The sequence below is a fragment of the Zalophus californianus genome, chromosome 13 (genome assembly GCF_009762305.2).
Source record: "Zalophus californianus isolate mZalCal1 chromosome 13, mZalCal1.pri.v2, whole genome shotgun sequence".
In the NCBI taxonomy this organism is placed as follows: domain Eukaryota; kingdom Metazoa; phylum Chordata; class Mammalia; order Carnivora; family Otariidae; genus Zalophus; species Zalophus californianus.
Window position 1 is genome coordinate 20,391,783 of NC_045607.1, and position 18,724 is coordinate 20,410,506.

The window sequence follows — 18,724 nt, forward strand, 5'->3', positions numbered from 1 at the left end:
TTCCCTCCTTGACCCTGCCCTCCAGCCAAATGGAATGTCTTTGCTTGAACTGCCGCCTCACCTCAGGCCTTTACCTGGGCTACACCTTCCATGGGGGATGCTTTTGTGACCCTCCTGTCTCCCTTTACTCCCAAGACCCAGCCTCAGGAAAGACCAGACCTTGGGTAAGCCACTTAAATGCCTCCTCACCTAGGGAGCACTCCCAGACCCCTAGACCAAGGCTGTGCCCCCTTCACCGCTTTTGAGGTCCCTACCACATTCGAAAGGGCTTTTTCTAAATCTGTCCCCTCTGCTTGGCTGTGAGTTCTCACGAGCGAGGTCTCTGTCTGCCTGGGTCACCCTCACGGGGTGAGCACCTCACGATTAGGAGCTCAACAAATATTGTCGAATGAATGAATGCGTCAAGAGAGGGAAAGCAGACTGGAAACAATGAGTCTTGAGGCCCTCACTGACTGAGTCCCAGCTTGCAGCTGGTATCCCCCACCCCCTCCGCTCCACTGAGGCCCACAGGCTGCACCTCCCCCACCCCCTCTCCCTTCCCTTTGCCTGCGCGGCATCCCCTTCCCGGAATGCCTCTCTCGTCTTCACCCCAGTCTGCCACTCCTCTTCTCCAGACCACTCCAGATCCCCACCATCTCAGGGCTGTCCTGTTTCCTTGCCCTGCTGGTCATTGTCCATCTTCTTCCAGAAGAAACCCAAGGCCCCAACAGTGCCACCCTGGGGCAGGAGCCCAGGAAATGCTCTGAGGATGGGAGAGGAGCTAGAGCTCAGAGTAGGCTGGGCATGGACATTATGTCCCAAGACAAGACAGAACGCCACCCAGCGCGCATCTCAGCTCTGAGTCCTCCTGAGTCCCACCCTGGGCCTCAATTTCCTCATCTGTAAAATAAAGATGGGCTAATTATTATTTTTTTTTTTAAGATTTTTTATTTATTTATTTTTTTAACAGAGAGAGAGAGACAGTGAGAGAGGGAACACAAGCAGGGGGAGCGGGAGGGGGAGAAGCAGGCTTCCCGCTGAGCAGGGAGCCCGACGTGGAACTCGATCCCAGGACCCTGGGATCGTGACCCGAGCCGAAGGCAGACGCTTAACGACTGAGCCACCCAGGCGAAGATGGGCTAATTCTTAAAGCGCTCTTAATTCTGGAAAGAAAAGTGGCCTTATTCCAGATATAGCCAACAGGGAGAGCTACTAGCCTCAGTGGAATACACACCCATGGATGGATGGATGGATGGATGGATGGATGGATGGATGGATGAATGGATGAATGGATAAATGGACAGAGGGATGGATGGATGAATTCATACTATAGACCAGACCCCGGAATGGGCATTATCCAGATACTATCATTAATCTTCAGAGTAAGTCCATAAAGCAAACAGAGGTTCAGAGAAGTTAAGCCACTTGCCCAAAGATACCCAGAGTTGAAGTGACTGGGGGAATCTAGGTCCATGTGCACTTAAGGCCCGTGTTTCTCCACCAGAGGATGCTGCTATTCAAATGTAAGGATGGGGCACGTTTTGAATGTTTTCAGTAAAAGTCTCGGGGGAAGTGCCACCTCCTTCCTGAGAAGACTGCCCCTCCAGGGTTGTAAAAACGTGTGTGTACGTGCACACACAGGCACACACCCATCTATGGTGTGTGATTCCAGAGCACGGGTTTGCAGGAAGCAGTTACTGATCCTATTTGCCCTGACTCTGGAGGAGTTTCTTAGCCTCTCAGCTTCAGCTTCGTTAGCTACAGCATAGGTGGGGTGACAGCCCCCTGGCAGTTGGAAGAGTCACCACGATCAAGCCTCAGCCCCTGTGGCCCAATGCTGGGGCCCTCTGTAATGAGGGCTGCCCAGGGTCATTGCTCAGTGAGTCTCCCCTGGGCTCCCCGAGCTGGGCCTGTCGCACACACTGGCTGCGGTCACACTGGCCGGGCTAGGCAGTGCCCGGGAGCCCCCACCCGTGGGAAAGGGCCACGGGCGCTGGGCTTCCTCCCATTCTAACCTCAGCTTCCGTACTTTATCGAGCCCACACAATGGGCCTGGGGGCCACTCCCGCCCCGCCCGCACCCCTCAGCCTCTGCACTGCTGGGAAATGGGCTCTTCCTTCCACTGCTGGGAGGGGGTCATCTTCGGCAGGGACCAACCCACACCAATCGGCCTGATAGCCCAGTGCCTGGGCGGTGACCCCCAGAGCAGCTGGGGAAACCCAGGCACTAGTGGGGGTGGCTGCAGGCTAGACAGAGAAGAAACTGAGCCAGAAAGTCAGGGTTCTGATTCCCAGCCCCACAGTGGCCCCCAGGGCTCCCCTCTTCAGGAGGGCCTGCCTGGCACCCAGCGCACAAAAGGCCTCTCCTTCCCATCTGCTCCCCACTGCCTTGCTCCTCTCCAGGGCCCTCCCTGCTGAAAGGGAAACGGAGGGGGGCCCAGAGCCACCAGGCAGGAATCCCTGGGGCCCGCCCGGCCACTCCAGGCACTGGGAGCTCCCCGCCCCTTGGAATAATAACTATAATTTTTACTGTAATTATCACTATAATAGTAGTTGTGGTTAAGGGTGTCGATTCTAAATTGCCTGGATTGGGATCCTACCTCAGTGACTTAGGAGCTAATTGACTTTAGCCGAGTTACAACCTCTCTCTGTGCCTCGGCCTCTGTAGCTGTAAAGTGGGGATAATAACCGGACCTACCTCATCGGGGCGTGGTGTGGATTATCTAAGTGAACACACAGGAAGAGCTTAGCTCGGTACCTGTACCCCCAGCGCCCCACCACTGCCGGCTATGGTGGTTATCGCGAGTGTTTGCTGAGCACTCTCTACGTGCCAGGTCTGGAGTGAAGGGCTTTCATGTTTTTACCTCGTTCCATCTTCACGACCGTTCTGAGAACGATTTGTTGTCCCCTGCCTCAGTTCACAGTGGAGGAAACTGAGGCACAGGCTGGCAAGTGGCAGCGAATTTCAGGCCTGGCTCCAGAGCCCACCCACGACTGAGGGCTCTTGTGGGCAGGGTCCTCACCTGGTTCCTCTCACTGGTCTGGACCCAATTTCTGGGGCTACCTGGCCATGCCTGGTGCCAGCACCCCACACCCTGTCCCCCTGTGACCTGGCCCAGCCTGGCGGGCCCCATACAACCTTGTGGAAACACTGGATCTGAATGCTACACGTATTCGTTTGGACACAGGAAATAATTTTTCTTTAAGTGCTTTGTAAACAGTAGGCTCGAAGGTACTGTCACATCTTGGAGCTGGAAGGCATCTTAAGGGGCCCTCTGGTCTGACCTCCTGCCTAGGCGGGAAGCTTGGTGTGGCAGACAGCCTCTGCCCAAGCCAGCCCCCGCAGGGGGGAGGGAGAAGGAAGGATGGCCAGGGAGGGGCCGCAGCCTCTGTCTCCTCACTGTCAAAGAACGACCCACGACCCTGGGCCACTCCAGGCCAGGCTGAGGCGGAAGTGAAGGGCAGCAACCTGGGCCCAGACACAGATTCGCTCAGGGCTTCCCAGGCTCCCAGGAAAAGGGCAGATACAGGCCCATGGTTCTGCCCGCGGGGCCACCAGGGGGCAGCCAGCAAGGCAGGGGTCTGGCAGCAGAGGGCACTGTGAGACCACTCAACTCGGCACTGGGAGCCAGGCGCAGGGGATGACCGAGGGGTTAACTTTGGTGGGGAGGTGGTCTCCTTTCTGGACCTCCGGCAGCCCATCTGTAAAATGACCATGACGAGTGGGCCGTCTCTCAGATCTGTCTACTCCCAGTAGAAAGAAATCACTCAGCACACAAGAGGGCAAAGGGTGACAAGTAAGGGTCACCCCTGTGACAGGCAGCATGCCCTCTGGGCAGCCTCAGCTTAGCCACACAGCCCCGGGGCCACACCAGCTCTTGTCTGGCCCTCCTGGGTTTCACATCATGACAGGATCCCTGCCATGGGCGCAGAGCTTTCCACATAGTGCAATCTTCTCGAATCCCTGGGACACCTCCAAGGAAGACTTAGCACTCCCACTTTATAAGAGAAAACGAAAGCTCAAAGAAAGACCTAACTTGGCCAGGGTCTCGGGACCAGGAAGGAGGAGGCAGAGCTGAGATTTGAACTCAGGTCTGTCTGACTCCACCTAAAGACTTCGCCCCTCTCCTCTTCACCTCCTGCCTGGCATAGCCTGGAAACAGTGGCCTGGAGGCAGCAGCTGACCCTCCCAAGAAAGCCAGGCCCATGCCAGGCCCAAGCCAGGAAGATGGAAGTCACAGGGGAACCCACCACCACCCCCTGCCTGCTGCCAGCCCCCCACACCCTGGCCCTCACCAGCCTGAGGTGAGGTGAGCAGGGTCTGGGGTCGAGCCAGGGAGGACTGGGCAGGGTGAGGCCACGGCCCAGCTCTAGCAGCACTTGCTGTGTGGCCTGGGACAAACGCTTCTCGCTCAGCCTCAGGCTCCCCGCTGGAGGACGAGGAGAAGGGGTCCCACCCTGCAGCAGTGTCGTGCAGGCCAGGAAAGGGAGCTGGGGGCACTTCGTGAATGTTGGCATAACGGCCACCACGTTTGCCACTGCTCTCCTTCTCCTTGTCGTCATCAACATGATTCCCATTTATGGAGCACCCGCTGAGTGCTGAGGACCAGCACTGCTCGAAACACTCCACCCGCACTGGGCTACTTAATCTTCCCCGCAGTCCTACAAAGGAGGTATTATTACCATTCTCGTTTTGCTGATGAAGAAACTGAGGCTCAGAGAAAGGGCAGGGACTTGCCCCAGGCCCACTGGCGGTGAGGGATGGCGCAGGACCAGGGGCTTGCCCAGCCTCGACCTCCGGGGCAGGGTTCTTAACGAAGCCGGCTGGCTGCAGTGAGCAGGATACACATGATGATGGACTGGCAGCCGGGTCCGTGGAAACCGTGGGAGCACAGCCTCTGAGGCCCCTGCCAACTCTGTCGCTCAAGCCCAAGAAAGGAAACAAGAGGCCACAAGAGGGTGGGGGATACCAGTGAAAACCCTGGGCTCCCAAAGGAGGAAGCTGAAACATGACAGAGCTGGGCCAGGCCTGCCGGACTCCTGCGCAGGAGTATCTGCCCCAAAATAGGAGCTCGGATCAGCTGGTTGGGGGGGACTAGAAGGGTGTGCATGTAGGTATGTGGCTGTATCTGTATATAGATTTTTGATTTACAAACAGGACAGAACTTGGGAGGGTCTTGGGGAGGGGGTGTGGAAACAGGGTAGTGAGTCCCGGGATCTCGGTGCCCACCGGAGAGGAGTGGCCGGGCCTGGTCTGAGTGAGCCCGAGGCCTCACCCGGGTAGGGCAGAGTTCTAGACTCTCTCTAGCTGCAGCAAGAAATGGCCAAAGATAGTGATATTCCAACTATGGGGAACAGCACAGTCCCTGGGGGGCTTGTCTAAAATGCAGGGTCTGGGCACCATATGCTAGAAATTCTGATTCCAGGAGCCTGGGGCTGGAGACTTAGAAATCTATGTATGAATAACCTCCTTCTAGTCATTACGGAGCACATCAAAGTTAGAACCACATGTGTCTGTGGATGAGGAAACTGAGTCCAGTCCCAGTTCCTTTGGGATTCGGTTCCAATTTCCAGGCCCAAAGTTTAAGGCCTTTTCTGGGGGGTCCCAGCCTGCCCTTCCAGTCCAACCACCTTGCAGCAGTGTCCTCCCAAGTGTGAAGTCAGCCTTCTCACTACTGCCTGAGGCGAAGAAGGCTTCCAAAGCCATGACCCAACTCAGTGGGGAAATGCTGGCATCCATTAGTCATGTCTGCCCTGGGTGTGGAGGCAGGAAGGGCAGCATGAGTACCATGCGTCTGCCATCCCTGCATTTTAGGAATCCCTTGCTCTAGCCAAACTGGCTTCTACAGACAGTGTGCCCAGGTCATGTCCACTTTCGCAGAATGCCTGTCTCATCCCCTCTTCATTCTAAACCTGCTCAATCATCAAGGCCAAGCCAAAGGGCATCTTGCTCCAGAAGCTTCCTCTGATGGCCTAAGGCCCTGAGGTCTTTCCTCCATGAACTCCCAGGTCCCTGCCCCCCGCCCCCCCCCCCCCATGCACCTGGCTTCACAACGTTGTCATAACAACACCTTGCACCGCGCTGGCTGCTAGCATCTCAAAAGCATCTACCAGTTCCTGCACTAAGGTCACCAGGCAACAGGCTCTTCTGGTTCATCCTCAACCACCCTGCGACATGAGTGTAATTCATCTCTGCTTTTCACAGAAGGACACTAAGGCTCAGAGGAGCTGAGTGGCTCACCCAAGGCCACACAGTGAGTGAGAGACCGAGCCCAGGCTCAAGCTGGCTAGTGGGCTTCAAGGATGTGATGCAATCTTTTCACTGTGGGGCCAGCTTCCGCACCCACACAGATAGCTCATTGCTCACAGGCTGAGAGCAGCCTCACACATTCCTGCGGCCCCGCAGTGGCACAGAGCATAGGGCCTGGCACACGGCAGGAAATCAATAAACACTTATTCGTCTATTTATAAATATTTGCGAGAGGCAAATAGCATGGTAGGGATGCACTCCAGCCCTGGAGCCAGAATCTAATTCTGGGGCAGACATTTATAAACCGTGTGGCCTGGGGTAAGTGAGATAACCCCTGAGTGCCTCAGTCTCCTCATCTGTAGGGAGCTACAACAATATCTTGTCATGAGGCTGTCATGAGCATTGGTGAGGTCAGCTAAACTGCTTAGAATTGGGGCGCCTGGGGGCTCAGTTGGTTAAGCATCAAACTCTTGATTTTGGCTCAGGTCATGATCTCATGAGATCGAGCCTCGCTTGGGGCTCTGTGCTGGGCGTGGAGCCTGCTTAAGATTCTCTCTTTCCCTCTCCCTCTGCCCCTGCCCCCCAGTCGTGCACTCACTCTCTCTCTCTCTCTCAAAAAATAAAAAAAACAACAAAAACCAAATTGCAGAGCATAATGCCAACACAGGGTAGACGTGTGCTGTCATTGCTGGCTGATGGATTTCTAGTCTGGCTAGGCCTGGACCGAGTCTAAATTGTTCTACTATAGGAGACAGTCCTCCAGCGAATGTCTCAGACCTTTTGGAACCAAATGCATGATGTCCTAGGGGAGGCCACACCTGCTCTACTTCGGTGGGGACCCCCAGGCCAAAGGAGCCGTAAGAACACAGCATTTGGAGTCAGAGTCACGGGCTCAAGTGCAGGCGCAGCCTTCTTGGTCCCTCCGTGCCTCAGCTGTATCCTCTGTCAAATGGGTAGAAGGCTCAAGGCTTAGAGAGGCGCCGCGGTGGGACTGCGCTGCTCGTCCCCTGCAGCTCCTGGACTCCCCACCCCGCTCCCTACCACCCCACTTATTACCCACTCCGCCCCCCACCCTCGGCCTTCTTACCTTCCTGTGTCCCGTGAAAAAGAGGGAAAGGTGGTGCATGGAGCCACCGTTGCGGCCCAGTTCCTTCTTGAGGGTGCGGGGCGAAGGCATGGCCCAGGCGGACGTGGTGCCCTCCCCGTCAGAGCAGTGCAAGGTGGTGTCGGAGGCAAAGCAGGGCCCGCGGGCTTCCTGCAGCAGGCTGCCCTCGCTGTGCGTCCGCCGCCGCAGGGAGTTCTGCACCCGCAGGGAGAGGCCGCCCTCAGCCTGGCCCGCCTCGATCATGCTGCTGCGCTTGGCCTCACGGCGCTCTCCGTAGCTGTCATCACTCGTGTCTTCCTCTCCTTCCTCGTCCTCCTCGCCCTCCTCACCCTCCTCAGCCTCTTCCTCGTCCTCCTCATCGGCCAGGCTGCCCCCCTCCGCCCGGGCTTTCTGGCTGTAAGCACTGTCCAGCCGGACCTCGGGGATCACAAAGCTTGGCCTGGAGGCCACAGGCAGGTCCCTGGTGGCTGCTGGGGGTTCCCCAGAGCTTGCAGTCTCCTTAGTTGGCTGGGGGACCTGGCCGGGGGGCAGGTCTTGACAGGGCGCAAGCTCCTGAGCAGGGGTGTCCTGGATGACAGGGAGGTCTTGGCTGGGAGGGGGCTCTTGCCTAGGAGGAAGGTCCCGGCAGGGAGGGAGGGCCGGGGCTGCAGGGGGGTCCTGGCATGGTGGGGCGTCCTTGCTTGGCTGGGGCTCTGGGCCTGGAGGAGGTTGCTTGCAGGAAGCTGAGTCTTTGCTGGATGGTGACTCTTGGCCAGGAGAGGGGTCCTTGTTGGGTGACAAGTCTTGTTCTGAAGGAGGCTCCTGGCCCGGGGAGGGGTCCTTGCTGGGTGGGGGGTCCTCAGCACCCAGCCCCTTCCCTTCCTCCAAGGGCATCTCTCGCTTCTCATCCGCCTCTGGCTCAAACATCTGGGAAACAAGAAGCAAACAAGAAAAGTTCAGAACAGAAAGCTCTGAGATGCCAGGCACTGCACAGGAGCCAACCTCACAGAGACTGAAATAAATCAGGCAATGGCCCGAACCACACACCTGACACCCTGCAGTCTGAAAGCTAAAGCGAGAGTTGGAAACAGAAAGCCCCTTTGGCTTCACTGCACATGGGTTCCCATCCTTGTCTTCTTGCTTGAATCTTCTGTTTGCTCCATCAAAAGCGTGGCTGGTCATTTAGGGGAGGAAGGAGAGGTAACCCGCTACTATCTGGATCCTATTGCCTGCCAGGGCTGCGCCACATTAAATACTCCTCTTGTGTGATCTTCCCGACAGCCCTCTGAGGGAAGTGTCATGGTGTCTCCGAGTAAAGGAGGGGCCGGGCAGTCTCCTCCTTCATGGACCAGAACCAAGCCAAGTCCCAAGCCAGAGCAATCACAGAGTGATAGAACCTTGGACCTCGCCAAAGGGTATCTTCTACCTGAACCAAAGTTTTAAAAAATCCCATTCAAACAAGAACTTGCTCTGAATATTTAAGTATCTCTTTGAAACTAGCAAACTGGAATGAAACCAGAACTTCAAAATATTGCCCACCTTGGACGACACAGATGTCATGGGCACACGGGGACCTCCCTGAGGGATCATCCAGCCGGTGTTTTTTTACACTGTGTTTGGAGGAACCTCAGGAGCTCCGCACAGAAAAAGAAAGCTTTTCCTGCCTGACACACAACCCTCAAACCCTCAGCGTTTTTGCTGGATTCCTACAGATTTCATTTGCAAAGGGGAAAAAAATAGTGCCCTTGATGAAGTCTGAAAGCCAGCTTGCTCGCAGGAAGACTGGGGCTCAGAGAAGGGTCAGGAGTATCCACGGGGCTGCAACTGCACGGGGGTGGGGTGGGGTGGGAAGCAGGTCTCAAGCCTGGGCCGCACCCCTCATCACACCCAAGGACTCGGAATGCTGGAGCGAGAACTATCTGGGGTCTGGGTTTCACCCACCAAGAGGCCATGGCCACCTAGAGCTCATGAAGGGGAAAGTGGCCACACGTCCTTGCGGACCGTACAGATATACGGGAATGTGCGCATCCACGCATGCGCGTGCACACACGCGGACACTGGCTGAGATCCGGAGAGGTAAGTACTCCCAGAACATAGGTTAAGAGCTCTCGTTGTAGAGACCATTAACGTCCATTTGATGGATGACCATGCTGAGCACAAAGAGCAGTGACTTTTCCACTACCTCACAGCTGCCCAGGACTTTTCCACTACCTCACAGCTGCCCAGGACTGTGCCCAGGGCACAGCTGTGCCCAAAGCTGAGAAGTCTTTTCAGGCCTGGGGAGTCCGTGACGGTGAAGCCCCAGCCTGTGGCCCAGCCGTGGCTCAAGGCAGCCACAGAGTGCTGCCCACACGTGGCAGGGGTCCCACTGGCACCTGGGGGCACCAGAGCGGATATGAAAGCACAGTGTGGGTAAGGGCCACAGGCTGGGAGCATGAAAGTGAAAGGGGAGCCCCCCCCACCCCGCCGCAACCGTGATGGAGAGGATGACTGAGCAAGACAGCGGAGTGGGCCTTAGAGGACTCTACGATGATCTGGCCAGGGTTCGGTTCTCAGGCACAGCCGAAGACAGGTGTCCACCCACAGGGACTCCCTGCCCTATAAATCATACCCGCAGGTGGGAGATGACTCTACCCAGAGACCCCTCACACCTCACAGCCTCAGGCCCTGACACATCCTTGATCCCAAATCCCCAGGGCACAGAGCGGGAGGCTGAGGCCCAGAGAGGGACAGGAGCCAAGGGCATATCACACAGCAAGGCCAGGGAAAGCCAGTCGCTAAACCCCCTGGGTCTCAAGGTCCCCACCTATTGAATGAAATAACCCACGAGCACAAGTGACAAACCGAGAGAACAAACATAGAAAGTATAAAGCTCTTTTCTTTTTTAAGTACGCTCTATGCCCAAGGCGGGACTTGAACTCACGATCCCAAGATCAAGGAGTGCACGTTCTCCCGACTGAGCCAGTCAGTCGCCTCGAAAGTATAAAACTCTTGAACGGGATGCGGCTGGTGGCAGTTGTAGTGACTGGAACAATGGGTCTAGAGGGAAGAGCTGAAGTCACAAACCCCGAAAAGCGGCCCATCTTTCCCACGGACCCCTGGAAGCAAGCTCTGGCCAAATACCCAGAATCAAAGCTGGTGATTGTGACGGCGGGCCTCTCCAGAAATCTCATCTAGAAACCAAGGTCTGTGCTCTAGCCCCATCAGACTGCTCCCAGGGAGAGAGAGAGAGCTCCCCTGCTGATGGACAGACAGCAAGGCTGAGGCCCAGCCTGGCCAGTGACCTACAGACATGCCCCAAAGCACCAGCACCAATCGGGGCTCGGCTAGGGTGAGAGCAGGGCCTCTGGCTCCTTCTTCCCAGGCCTGCTTCTGATCTCATTCCAGAGCAGCCCAGTCCTCCGCCCCTCCCCCCACCCACCAGGGAGCATGCTCCTCGAGGAAAACAAACAGCCAGCTCCCTGGTGCCCCACGTTCAATCACCCGCCCCCTTGGCCAGACCCCGGACCTGGAAGGACAGATGGAAGGAAGCAGCAACCGATGCCCTCGGGGCCTGGTACGGAGTGGCCCTGAGAGGGGAGCAGGCCTCATTTCCCCTTTCCTGGGGGGTGGGGGTGGGGCCGGGCCTGTCCCAGCACTGACTGAGCCTGAGCCCGCCTACCCCCCCCCTCCCCTCTGGAAAAGTGCAGCCACAGACCCAAAACCAGAAATGCAAGTCAGCCTGCCTCTGCCAATCCTGCCCCAGACTGAGGCCAAACCAAACAAAGCCAGGAGGGGAAGTGCCGCTGTCCCCAGAGGGCCTCCGCCCTGGGGCAGCTGAGAAAGCACCCAGGACCCAGGGGCTCTGAGAGTGCTCAGGGATCAGTGTTCAGATGTCAGCGGTGTCGCTTTCCAGCTGTGGGACTCTGGCCAGCCTCCCAACCTCTCGGTCCCCGTCCCCTCACCTGGAACAGGGCCATCCTATCACACCGGACTCACGGGGACCATTCTTGGTGCTCCCCACAGGGCCTGGCCCAGGCGGCGCGTTTGGTAACATGGTGGCTGTCATTAGTCCAGTCTTAGTTCACAGATGGGGAAACTGAGGTCCCGGAAGCTAAGCGAGTTACCTAAGAAACTGGAGGCTGATTTAGTATCAGCACTCATGTCTCCTGGCCAAGGGTACCTCCTGTCTTCATTGGGCCCTTCCACACAATATGGTGGACCCAGGCGTCTAGAGGGAAGGTGGGGGCGGGGGGAGGTTGAGCACTGCCGGAGGCCCCTCACCTGGGCCACATACACACAGGGCAGGTACGGCAAAGGAGGACCAGGCAGAGCTCTTTGGTTCTTCCCCGTGCTCCAGGATCAGGCTCTGTGAGTGCCCACACAGGTTTGGTCAGGCCAGTGTTCCTGGGCGAGCTGGGGTTGGGAGTGCCTTGGGGGGAGGGGGCTTCTGGAGCAAATACAGGAAACCTCAGAAATCTGGGGGGAGGGGTGGCCAGTGAAGAAATTAGGACAGGAAAAGAGATAAAGAAGAGAGCATGTCACAAGGGATGCCAGGCGTGGGATTGTCCTATGAGGAACAGAGTGATACACGCAGAGCCCTGCTATATCAAAACTGCTCTGGGCAGTGTGAGCAGGGGTTGGGGGTGGAGGAAGGACTGCAGGGACACGCATGCGTCCTAACTTACGGTTCAGGCACTGAGGGAACCCCTGAAAGGACAGAAGGGGACAAGTCAGACACAATAACTGCCCTCCGTTGAGCAGAAAAAAAAGAGGCTGGACAATTGATCGTAAGGCCTGCGGCGAATGTTCTGACGGAGGAGGTACAGGGAGCTAAAAGGCAACACCCAGTTAGACTGCTTTGCAACAGGTTGGGGTGATATGAATCCAGCCACAGGGCCCCAGAGAGATCCACCTGCTGGCCCAGAGCCTTGGGTCCAGAGTGCTCTGAGCAGCGGTCCCCTTCCTGTGGGGAGTCTGCACTTCTCTGGCTTGGCTGGCCCAGTGTTAATTCTGTCCATGTCTTACAGGCTAGAAGCACACAGGAAATGAGCCAGGCCCTCTACATGAAGCTGCTGTTTAGGAGCTAATCAAATTCTGCCCCCAGTCCAATCCAGGGCTCAGAAGAGTCCGGGAAGGGTGGGCAGGTGGGACTCCCAGAGCATCTCCTGGGCCCCGCCCTGCTGCTGGGGTTGGGGGTGGCAGTGAGCTGCTGGAAGTGACTTGCCCAATGTCACACAGCTACTAAGTGTGGAGCAGGTCTGCTGACCCCAGAGTCAATCTGCAGCTCTCACCCTGAGATGACTCATCACATCCACCACAGACGCTGGGCTCTGCATCTGCCCTCAAAAACCACTTCCGGTCCTGGAGGGAGGGCGGAGGGTGTGAACTGGGGTTTGTCTTTGTCTCTGGGTGGTCCTTACACAGCTAGGATTTTACAGATAGAGCATGGACAGAAAGCCAGAAGACCTGCGTTGGAATCCTCACTCCATCATCTGCTAGCTGTGTAACAGGCTGTCACTTCTGGGTTCCTCTGCTGTGAAATGGGACACGAAGTGCGGACACTTCCTGCCACCACCACCCCCCCCCCTTCCAGAGGGCTAAGGGGACCAAGTCTGAGAAAGGACAGGAAAGTGCTCTGCGAACTGGAACGTGGTTGGAGAAAGGGAAAGGCTATTAGAATTCCTGCCCAGCACCTGATCTCAAGGCTTGACTTGCCAGATGGGGTTACTCCTTCAAGTTTGGCACAGTCTGGGTTCCTGAGCAGCTCCCTGGCTTCCAGGTCCCTGGCATGAGGCTGGCTTCCAGGAACCTCAGCTGCCTGGCCAACACTTCGCTCCCCCAGCCCAGCCTTCGTCCAGCGCCTCAGCCTGATTTCTTGACACCCGGAGGCTGGAGCCACCACCCTGCCTCTGCTTGCCAGCTCAGAGCCTCCAGGCTGTTCTCCTCCTCCCCTGTCCCCAACATGACAGGTCTGACACGGAACACAGGGCATGGGGACAGCACCTTACAGTGGAGAGAGCTCTGGAGACTGACCCCTTCCTCACTCACTGGCTGGGTGACTTCAGGCAGAGCCTCTTTGAGCCCCCTGTTCCATCAGCCATAACACGGGATTCCTAAAAAGCTCCTCAGCTCGGTGGGAGGAGGGCTGAGCTGACGTGTACCCGGAGCCGAGCACCTTGTGGGCAGACAGAGCACCTGGACGGCAGCCATGACCACAGTGGGATGGCCCAACTTCCACATCTCCCTCCCTGGATCCAGCCCCCACCCGTCTGATGACCCCTCTTCCACCAGGTCCTGGGGCCTCTTGGCCCGTCCATGGGAACCTGTCCCAGACCCCCGCCCATCTCAGTCCTGCACACTCCCTGGCGCACCCATCCCCTCCCCGGGCTACAGTCACCAGCCGAGCCACCTGGCCACTGCCCAGCCCACACCGCCAGCCCCGACCTGTCTCCTGAGTCTAGATCCCAGAGGCAAGGGTTCACCAAGCACTCGTGAAACAGCGCTGCTCCCGAACACTGTCCTAGGCTCTGTGGGTATGACAGGAAATGAGAAAGGCACGATCCCTGTCCTGGCAGAGCTTTGAGGCCAGGGAGGAAGGAGTGACACAAGCCATGACATCGCCCACAGAAACACGTAATGGATACAAAGCGTGGCCGGTGATGGGCAGGAAAACCGTAAGGTGCGGCGGGAGAGAATGCACGGCCGGTGGGAAAGGCCACTCTGCGACAACACTGAGCCCCAGACCTGCGTGGGCAGGGAGGCCAGCACCCTGGTGCATTGGAGGACATCTGTGTGGCTAGAGCCCAGGCAGCACGACAGAGACTGCCCTCTGCACATCCCACCAGTGCTGCCAGCTCAACGTGCCCCAGGCTGAATGTGGGTCCGCTCCATCCAGGATGCCACCACCAGCTGCCCAAACCAGGGACCCGGGTGTCATCCTCTCTCACTGTCCCTTCACTACCACCCTCCCCACCAACTCCGGCCAGTCACTAAAACCTCCTGATTGCCCCTTGGAAAATCTTCAGAATCCCCCCCCGGGGTAGGGAATGTAAGTGTGGGGGACAGGGAGTATATGTGAACTCTATATACCTTCCTCTCAATCCCTAAAACTGCTCCAAAAACCAAGTTGATTAACTTAGAAAAAAAGTTCCCTCCATCTCCCCCCATCTCTACTACCTCCATCTCCCTCCATCTCCACTACCATCACCTCCCTCCAGACACGGTCGTCTCCCACCGGAATTGATGAGGACCTCGCAGCAGCAGCCCAGACCCCTTTGGCTGCCACGCCAGAGGAGCCTTCGAGGCACATCTGACCCTGTCACTCCTCTGCCTAAAGCCCTGATAAGGCTCCCTAATGCCTTCCAGATGAAGTCCAAATTCTGTAGCCCTGAGCGAGTCTGGGCTCTGTCTCCCTTTGGCTTTACCTTCTACCACACCCCATCTCAAGTGTTTGATGAGGGATGAACGAATGAACGAATGCGCGCGCGGGCAATCCAGTGAACTTCACAGGACCATCTAGGACCTAAAGTGGGGCCCCTGAAATAGCAGCAGTAGCAGCACCTGGAAGCCCACGCGAAATATAGAATCTTAGTCTTCCTCCTACAGGTGCTGGATCAGAATCTGCATTTCACCAAGATTCCAAGAGATTAATTTGCACATTAAAAATAGCACTGATCCAGACTATTGGTTCTCAAGAGAGGTAGACTTCAGAATCACCGGTGGAGCATTTTAAAAATATCTATATCTAGGCCCAATTCCAGACCTTACTGGGTAAGATTCCCTAAGAGTAGGACTGGCATCTTGACGTTTTTCCAACTCCCCAGATAATCCTGGGGAGCAGCCCCAGTTAACTGACAGGATGAGTGAGGCCCAGAGAAGGGAGGTAATGTACCCAAGGTCATACAACAGAATCAGGACACGCATGCAGACCAGAACCCAGTGCAGGACCAATTCCAACACACAACACTGCCTCTACCACGGGAAGCCCGTGCAGAAGAGGCATGACCTCAGCAGCCCCTTGTCCCCAGACAAGGAGCTGGCAAGCTCACTGGAGGCAGCTACCCATTCATGCATCCTATTCACAGAGGCCCAACTGCAGGAGAGAAAGGAAAGAGGAATTTGAATGCAGATCGAAAATTCTCCATTCCTAAAAGATCCCACGACTCCTCCTGGGTCTGTCGGGGACTCAGGAGGGCAACGCACCACAGCAGGGAGCATACCAGACCCACTGACTGGAAGCAATACTGAGGCACAGAGAAGTAGCTTTCCCAGGTCAGAAACCATCAGGACAAAGCCAACACACAGGGAAGAAGAATCCTTAAGGAACGAGAAATGAGGAGACCCGTCTTCGAGGCTTCCCTACTCTTGGCACTGCCACCTGGGTAAGCCAGAAGGACGTGTCCTCAGGCCTGGCCTTTGGAGCTTACTGGATGCCCAGCTTCTCACCGGGCAGGGAGAGCAGCTCCCAAAGTGTGAGTTTCCAGGACCAAGCTCCCCCATCCCCATCTGACTAAGCCCCTCTTCTCGGGACCCAGATGCCACTGCTTCCATGTGTGTGTGTGGAGGGGCCCGGATTGGGAGCCCCCCAAACCCAAGACCCCTTCCATACCTCAGTTCTCTTCTCTTCTGAAAGGCATGAAAGTGGAGAGCAGGGCTGTCCCAGGGGCAGGTGTCTGACTCACCTGGAGGGGGTGGGGCACTACAGCATTCCATACAGCTGGTGACCTTCCCAACCTGTCTCCCTCCAGGACCCACTTCAGGTGCGGAGAAGCTGGAAGCATGTGATGTCTCTGTGATGTCCTGTGCCAGGTTGATCAAACAGAAAGGCTCTGCCAAGCTAGGAGGACCCCAGGAAAGGGCACAAATACCACGGTGGTCATGAGACCAGGATTTGGAATCAGGAGGGCCTGGGGTCGAATCTCACTTCCTAACCCTGTGGCTGACTCAATGTGACACCCCCCACAGGGCGGGGGGGCAGGGCCTGGTGCACAGCGGTGCTCAGCCCGCTGGGGTGCCCCTCCTCTTCACCACTTGGCTCTTACTCTCTCTCACAGCAGGTACCAGGGACCAACCCCAAACCTAAGGCTCGGAGAACAGAGAGCGCCTTCAGAGCCAGGGGTGGTGGAGGGAAGCCGAATGCTGGTGAAGAACTGAGGTCTGGAGACAGACTCAGGTTCAAATCCTGCCTCTGCCACTTCCTTGCCCGGTGCCCTTAACCTCTGCGCAGGCTGCTTACCCTGTTCTAGGTTCAATTTTCTCATCTGTAAATGGTGATATAAGTAGCTAGTACCTGTATCACAGCATTGTTGGGAGAGAATCCACATAAAGGGGCCTGGCACATAGTGGGTGCCCGATAAACATTTCCGGTTCCCGTAATCATACTTATTACTACCATCAGTGTCAACATCATCAGTTCCCTTCCCTGCAACCCACTCTGGGAGATGATACTTGGCACATTCTGACAACAGCCTTAAGATGGGGGCACTGTTATCTGTACATTTCAGGGGAGGAAACTGAGGCCCATACCAAAGGCCCCGGAGGCTGCAGAGGCAGCTGAGCCTGTGCTCAGTTTCCCCTAGGTTGGGTCAGTCTGGCTCCCTGTGTGGCCTGGGCCGAATTACTTCCCTCTCTAGGTCACATCTTCTGGAGGGGGTCTGCCCAGCTCTGAATCTCAGCCAGACTGGAAGAACCAATGCCCATAGTTATGGCAGGTCTCCCTTGTGGGTACATCGAGGGCAGGAGAAGCAGAAACCACCCTCTCTCCAGGGACCCCAACCTTTGTCTGTGTGCCCCAGTTCCTAAAATATTCTTCTTTCGGGGCCTGCAGTGCTGGAGACACTGGGTGGGGAGCCGAGGGGAGAGGATTTTCCATTCCAGGACACTAGAATAGATATCTGGCCATTGGACTCAGCCACCACCCTGTGGCCAAAGGTCACCTCCAAGGCCCCAGGCACATTGCTAGGTCCACTACTGCCCCCCTGAAGCAGACACGCTCTCTGCTAGGGGGTGATGTTTAGGCTGGGGTCATGTGGGTTTGCAGTCTGCTCTAAAACCATCCTCTTGCCTCCTCTTGTCATGGGACTTGGTCTCATCTCCCTCACAAGAACCTGATTATATTCCTCTCCCACTGAAAACCCTTCTCTCCCTCTGGGACAGTCCCAGCTCCTTACTCTGTGTGTTCTGCCCCTGCCAACTGATCTCCCCACCACGCCGTTTCTCTTCCCTTCCCTCCAGCAGGTCTAAATTATTTGTAGTTCCCCACACACACACTACTCTCAGGCACCTCGAAACCTCTGCTCACTGTTCTTCCTACTTAGAACACCCTCCCCTCTCTTGTCCACGGGGCAAACTCCTACTCATCCTTCCAAATTCAAATCACCCCCACGTGTATTGCCCGTTGATTTCTGACAAAGACGATGATCCCCTACAGTGAGAAAGGATGGGTTTTTTTCTTAAACTAATTGGATAACCACCCTGAAAAAAATGAGTCTTGACTTCTACATCCACCATACATAAGAATCTATTTCAAGTGGATTTTAGACCAAAATATGAAACATAAAACAACAGAACTTCTGGAAGATAACACAGAACATATCCACAACTTTGTAATAGGTAAAGAAACAGGATTCAATAAGCCCTCTCCGTAACGAAAAAGATTGACAGGTTGGGCTCCATTAAGACCTTGTATTCTTCAGAGACCCTCCTCAAAAGAGTGAAAAGGATATCTCAGACAGGGTGAGAGGAGATATTTGCAATGTGTATAGCCCACAGTGAAAACATATCCCGGATATTTTTTAAGCTCCCACAAACCAGTAAGAAAAAGACAGGCAACCCAAGGGAAAGCTGGGAGGGAAGAAGCTGGAAGAGACGCTTCACTAAGAGGTGGCCAGTCAACATAGGGAAAGGTCCTGAACCTCATTAGTCACCAAGGAAATGAAAATTAAACCCACATTTAGTTTTCGCAGTATCTAATACCAATAGTGTTGGTGAGGACGTGGAGTAATAGAAGCTCTTGTACACAGCTCGCAGAGAGTGCGCTGGTGTCGCATTTGGGAAAATTATATGATGGTATCTACTAAAGCTAATTATATACCACTTTATGACTCAGCAATTGTAAACCTTACATATTTACCCAACAGAAAAGTATATACGGTGCAGTAAAAGACATCCATGAGACTATTCATAGCAGTGCTCTTCACGATAACCTCCAGCTGGCAACAACCCAAAGGTTCAACAGTACAATGGGTAAATTGCAGGATATTCACACAACGAAATACAACAGGAGTGAGAATGAACAAAATAACACTTCATACAGGAATGTTGACAAGTCTCATCATCAAACTGTGGACCCAGAGAAGTCAGCGTGAAGGAGGACATGCTCAGTGATTCCAGGTATACCAAGTTCAAAATCAGGAGACACTGATCAATGAG

The 18,724-nt window shown here is 55.7% G+C and overlaps 1 protein-coding gene across 1 annotated transcript in view; it reads right to left on the reverse strand.

Annotated features, from left to right (window-relative positions):
• The window catches only part of RGS3 (regulator of G protein signaling 3), a 116,668-nt gene that overhangs the window by 7,357 nt on the left and 90,587 nt on the right, over positions 1-18,724 (reverse strand). Inside the window, 1 exon segment of the mRNA XM_027616403.2 lies at positions 7,316-8,239. Within this exon segment, the coding sequence (XP_027472204.2) occupies positions 7,316-8,239 (924 nt within the window).